At 45.3% G+C, this 6000-nt stretch overlaps 1 protein-coding gene across 1 annotated transcript in view; it reads left to right on the top strand.

Annotated features, from left to right (window-relative positions):
- The first annotated feature begins 1307 nt into the window (after window positions 1-1307).
- Window positions 1308-6000, top strand: part of LOC124612875 (soluble guanylate cyclase 89Db-like) — a 468418-nt gene continuing 463725 nt past the window's right edge. Inside the window, exon 1 of the mRNA XM_047141315.1 lies at window positions 1308-1421. Within this exon, the coding sequence (XP_046997271.1) occupies window positions 1380-1421 (42 nt within the window). The 5' untranslated portion in view covers window positions 1308-1379. The remainder of the gene's footprint in view (window positions 1422-6000) is intronic.

Genomic DNA, 6000 nt, shown 5'->3' with positions numbered 1-6000 from the left:
CGGGGCAGTTCTGGATGATACGGCACGGGACACGGGAAGGACTTGACAGTAGAGCAGTTTGCGTGTGGTCGCGGCAGACAGAAATATTTCGCAGTGCCGACCTGTGCTCTTGTGTGATTTCCGCGGCTTCTGCAGTGGAGACGTAGTGTGCGTTTAGAAGTGAATATCTCCCGAGCTATGTTGTTGTAATTACGTGCAGTTGGAATCTATTGTTCTCTGTTATTCAGCTTATGTTTTATTTAATTGCTGGACCATCGACACCAATAAGTGTTTTGCAGAAATATACCGCATTCCCAAAAGTACTTCTACTATTGTACTCATCATTTAAAGTTGTTAAGATAGAACCTCCAGATTTTATTTAATTGCAATCTTTAATTTATAAATGTCTATATTACGTTCAAAATTCGTAATTGCCTTGCGATAGGAACCTTCGACCATTCGATTCATGTGTCTATTCATATCGTATACTGTAGTCTCAGCAGTATTTGGCTTGTAATGCGGCAACAACGTATCCCATCCCCTAGACAACGAAACAGGCCAAAACTTTTAATATTTCACCGTTGAGTCAAGGGGTGCGCAGTTATTTTGGAAAGCCCGCACCCCACGCCACCGTGAACGTGTCAGATGCGAAGGTCGTGACAGCCCCTCTTACCCATGTTTTATCCCTCCTTTTGACGACTCTGTGGTGAAGGTGAGAACTGCGACGCGTCAGCGTTGAAATCACGTGGTTTTCTTATCGGTAGCCGAAGAATACATTTCAGATACACCACGGCTCAGAACCGCAACGAGGTCTCACGAGATGGCATACCGTGCATCAATGAAACCACCCCTTGAATGAGATTTTCACTCTGCAGCGGAGTGTGCACTGATATGAAACTTCCTGGCAGATTAAAACTGTGTGCCTGACCGAGACTCGAGCTCGGGACCTTTGCCTCCGAGCTCGAGTCTCGGTCCGGCACACAGTTTTAATCTGCCAGCCCTTTCTTTGGAACGTCGATTCCCACACATTTCGCGGTCAAAAACGACAGTTCTCAGTGCGATGAGCAACGGGAAGACGTTCTGCTGTTATGTGTGCCCGTTGCTGATGGCTGTGCGTCATACCATTTCTGAGTTTTCGTTCTGATTTTTGGAAAGTGGAGTGCATGGAGCTCTCACTGTGTACATAGTACAAGTCAATGTCAGGAGCATGAACAGGGTCGCCCCGCGTCCGATTGCCATTGGGCGAGAGGTGGCCGTGGCGCAACCGTCAGAGCACCTGTTGACGCGCGCAGCGGCGCGGCTCAGCCCTGGCAGTGTGGCGGCGGCAGCCGGCCTGGACGGACGTGTCTACTGTGCGTTCGCAGTGCTCACCAGCTCCGCTCCTCGCGCACCGCTCCATCATGTATGGAATGCTGCTCGAGTCCGTGCAGCACTACGTGCAGGTAAGTCCGGCGCTGTCAAACGCCCTCCTCTATCAGCTGACCCAGTTTCAAACTCGTTACAACCTCAGGGGGCTAATGGGAATGTTCTGTAGTTGTTATCTGCATTTTACTACCCGGTGCCGGTTCTGCACAGCTTATCAGCAACTTCATTACGGTTTTTCTCGTAATTTATTTGTTTCTTAAGAACAAGATGGTGTTAAAGCACACATGTATCGTGTTGAATATACACTACTGGCCATTAAAATTGCTACACCACGAAGATGACGTGCTACAGACGCGAAATTTAACCGACAGGAAGAAGATGCTGTGATATGCAAATGATTAGCTTTTCAGAGCATTCACACAAGGTTGGCGCGAATGGCGACGCCTACAACGTGCTAAAACGAGAAAGTTTCCAACCGATTTCTCATACACAAACAGCAGTTGACCGTCGTTGCCTGGTGAAACGTTGTTGTGATGCCTCGTGTAAGGAGGAGAAACGCGTACCATCACGTTTCCGACTTTGATAAAGATCGGATTGTAGCCTATCGCGATTGCGGTTTATCGTATCGCGACATTGCTGCTCGCGTCGGTCGAGATCCAATGACTGTTAGCAGAATATGGAATCGGTGGGTTCAGGAGGGTAATACGGACCGCCGTGCTGGATCCCAACGGCCTCGTATCACTAGCAGTCGATATGACAGTCATCTTTTCCGCATGGCTGTAATGGATCATGCAGCCGCGTCTCGATCCCTGAGTCAACAGATGGGGACGTTTGCAAGACAACAACCATCTGCACGAACAGTTCGACGACGTTTGCAGCAGCATGGACTATCAGCTCGGAGACCATGGCTGCGGTTACCCTTGACGCTGCATCACAGACAGGAGCCCCTGCGATGGTGTACTCAACGACGAACCTGGGTGCACGAATGGCAAAACGTCATTTTTTCGGATGACTCTAGGTTCTGTTTACAGCATCATGATGGTCGCGTCCGTGTTTGGCGACATCGCGGTGAACACACATTGGAAGCGTGTATTCGTCATCGCCATACTGGCGTATCACCCGGCGTGATGGTATGGGGTGTTATTGGTTACACGTCTCGGTCACCTCTTGTTCGCATTGACGGCACTTTGAACACTGGACGTTACATTTCAGATGTGTTACGACCCGTGGCTCTACCATTCATTCGATCCCTGCGAAACCCTACATTTCAACAGGATAATGCACGAGCGCATGTTGCAGGTCCTGTACGGGCCTTTCTGCATACAGAAAATGTTCGACTGCTGCCCTGGCCAGGACATTCTCCAGATCTTTGACCAATTGAAAACGTCTGGTCAATGGTGGCCGAGCAACTGACTCGTCACAATTCGCCAGTCACTACTCTTGATGAACTGTGGTATCGTGTTGAAGCTGCATGGGCAGCTGTACCTGTATACGCCGTTCAAGCTCTGTTTGACTCAATGCCCAGGCGTATCAAGGCTGTTATTACGGTCAGAGGTGGTTGTCCTGGGTACTGATTTCTTATGATCTATACACCCAAATTGCGTGAAAATGTGATGACATGTCAGTTCTAGTATAATATATTTGTCCAATGAATACCCGTTTGTCATCTGCATTTCTTTTTGGTGCAGCAATTTTAATGGCCAGTAGTGTATAACCTTCATATCTGAAATATTGTGTGGCATATTCAATACCAATACCAAATAAGGCATATAATGACGTATATCAAACGACCTTTTTTAATAGATCATGGTTGTGATACGCTAAGACGAGTTACGTTCAGAAAGCTGGAACAACTGCTAGAGTCCGACATTGGAAACGACCATTTATTGTTCTGGAGAAATATATTGAGTTGATGCATAAGTTTGTAGCCTTTTTGCGTAAGTTTAATAAACGAAACAGATATACATATAGTTTAGCCATCAATAATGTATTCTCATTCACTACTTACAACTGTCTGACAGCGCTAGGGTAACTTTTCGATTCCGCGATTGTAGAAATCACGTGGTCTTGAGGTGAAGACGGCGTCGATCCGTGTTCGGAGCACATTTTCATGCGGTAAGGAAGCTGCTTGAAGATTGCTCGACAGAGAGTGTAAAAGGCGAAAACCTGAGGGTGGAAGATCAGTGGCTGCAGAATGACTTCCCAATCCAACTCCTGTACAGTGTTTTTGTCAGGCTAGCAGAATGCGGGCGGCGTTATCGTGCAGCAGCATCAAATGGTTCAAATGGCTCTGAGCACTATGGGACTTAACTTTTGAGGTCATCAGTGCCCTAGAACGTAGAACTACTTAAACCTAACTAACCTAAGGACATCACACACATCCATGCCCGAGGCAGGATTCGAACCTGCGAGCGTAGCAGTCGCGCGGTTCGGGACTGAGCGTCTAGAACCGCTAGACCACCGCGGCCGGCTGCAGCAGCATCACTTCACGCAGTCTTACCGGTCGTGGTTCTTGGACTGCGTCTGCAAGATGTCTCAGTTGTTGACAACAAATGTCAGCATTGATGGCTACACCTCGAGGAAGCAACTCGTAGCGCACCACACCGTCACTTGTCCGCCAGGTGTATAATATCTTTTGTGGATGCGTGTAGTCTTTGTACGGGGAGTTGCTGCTTTGTTTGGGCTCAGCCATTCCTCTCTTTTACTTACCTTGCCATGTTGTTGTTGTTGTGGTCTTCAGTCCTGAGACTGGTTTGATGAAGCTCTCCATGCTACTCTATCCTGTGCAAGCTTCTTCATCTCCTAGTACTTACTGCAACCTACATATTTCTGAATCTGCTAAGTGTATTCATCTCTTGGTCTCCCTCTAAGCCTTTTACCCTCCACGCTGCCCTCCAATACTAAATTGGTGATCCCTTGATGCCTCAGAACATGTCCTACCAACCGATCCCTTCTTCTGGTCATGCTTACCTTGCCATAAAGTCACAATTTATCTCAGCAGTAACTATACAGGGTAGGAATGGTCGGTGTTGTTCACGAGACGATTGATTTTTGACAAGCAAGTAGAGATACAGGTATGGCCAACTGCTAATTTTTGTGATTTTGGCGTAGGGCATCCGGTACGCACACACTCCTTTTTTGAACGTTCCTCGTTGCATGCAGATGTCGCACGATGGCGGAATGAAAACATTTTCCAGTTCTCAAATACACCGACATGCATCATTGTGGTTTAATGCGTTTAAACAGTCCCCATCTGAACCCGAAGTCCTTCCTGAACGTGGAGAGTCACTCATGTCAAAACGATCTTCCTTAAAACGAGAAATCCATTTTCTTGTCGTGCTCTGTCCAGTGGCATTAACCTCATACGGCGCAAATATTCCGGGCTGCCTCCGTTGCAGTTACCCACCTACTGTACTCAAACAGAAGAATATGTCGAAAACGTTCCATTTGGAACTTCTTTTTCTAGCGTCCATAACTCCACTCACTGTCTCCAGATGACAAAATGTAAACTCAAATGGCAACAGTCAGCTGCAAATAAAAAATGACAATCGATAAATAAACCCTTAGCAACCGGAATACCAACATGAAAAACGAACTTATACGCCAACCTAACAGGAACACCTGAAGCTATACTGACGCTATGATTTTTCTTAGAAGATAGATTTAAGAAAACCAAACGCTCGTTCATAACATTTATAGATCTGGAAGGTGCTATTCACGTTCTTATGGAATGAAGTCTTTAGAATTCTGGAGTTGTCAGTCATAAAACACAGAGACAGAAATATTTTCTTCAGTGTATAGAAAAGAAAATGCTCTTAGGCGAGTCGAAGCTCATGTAAGGGAGGCTACACAGCGGTCTTTCCGACATGTTATTAAATCTACACATAAGAAAACAGACAAGGAGACTAAGGAGAAATTTGGAAAAGGAGTTAAGGTTCTGGGATATGAAAGGAACACTATATGGTTTGCCGATGACCTTGCATTTCCGTCAGAGATGGCTAAGGAGTTGGAGGACCACTAAACCCCTACTAATGTTGAACGGTAATTAATAATGAACCGCGTAGATGAGTCATCATAATTGTGTATCATGTATACACCCAGTTTATTGCAATAACGTGAATATTACAACAGTAGTAGTGTTAGGAAAAAAATCATTTGAACATATCTCGTTGCGGCGTCGTGTTCAGATTCCATTCGGATAGTTCAAAGATGAGGTCTGGTCTTACTACGAAATGACTGTAATACTATTGCTATGAATTCATTTTTTTTAAACAAACTTTGGTGCAACATCGATAAAGTCCACAATTCGTTTCATGTAAACTTGCCATAATCTTGAAGTAGTTACATTAACAGCAAACAATGCCTGTCCATTACTTTGCAAAGACTGTCTGTAATTTGACCACCACTCAGAACTAATCTCTCTGCCACACTTGACGCCAACGTTCTATCAAAAGCAATAATATCTCAAAGATAATTTTTTGGGATGTTACATTGATACCAAAGTCCAAACTGTGATAACAACTTTTTGGTGGATTAAAATGTGGACATTCAGGCGTTATTGCAGAATATGATTTGTATTAATATTTATGATTATGATTTTAACCAGTTCTATTGCAACTGAACGTAAGAATCTCTGGATGACCAACCTTTCCGGAG

The sequence above is a fragment of the Schistocerca americana genome, chromosome 4, assembly GCF_021461395.2.
Source record: "Schistocerca americana isolate TAMUIC-IGC-003095 chromosome 4, iqSchAmer2.1, whole genome shotgun sequence".
Taxonomy (NCBI): domain Eukaryota; kingdom Metazoa; phylum Arthropoda; class Insecta; order Orthoptera; family Acrididae; genus Schistocerca; species Schistocerca americana.
Note: the sequence above shows the minus strand (reverse complement) of the source record. Positions and strands in the feature narration are given on the sequence as shown.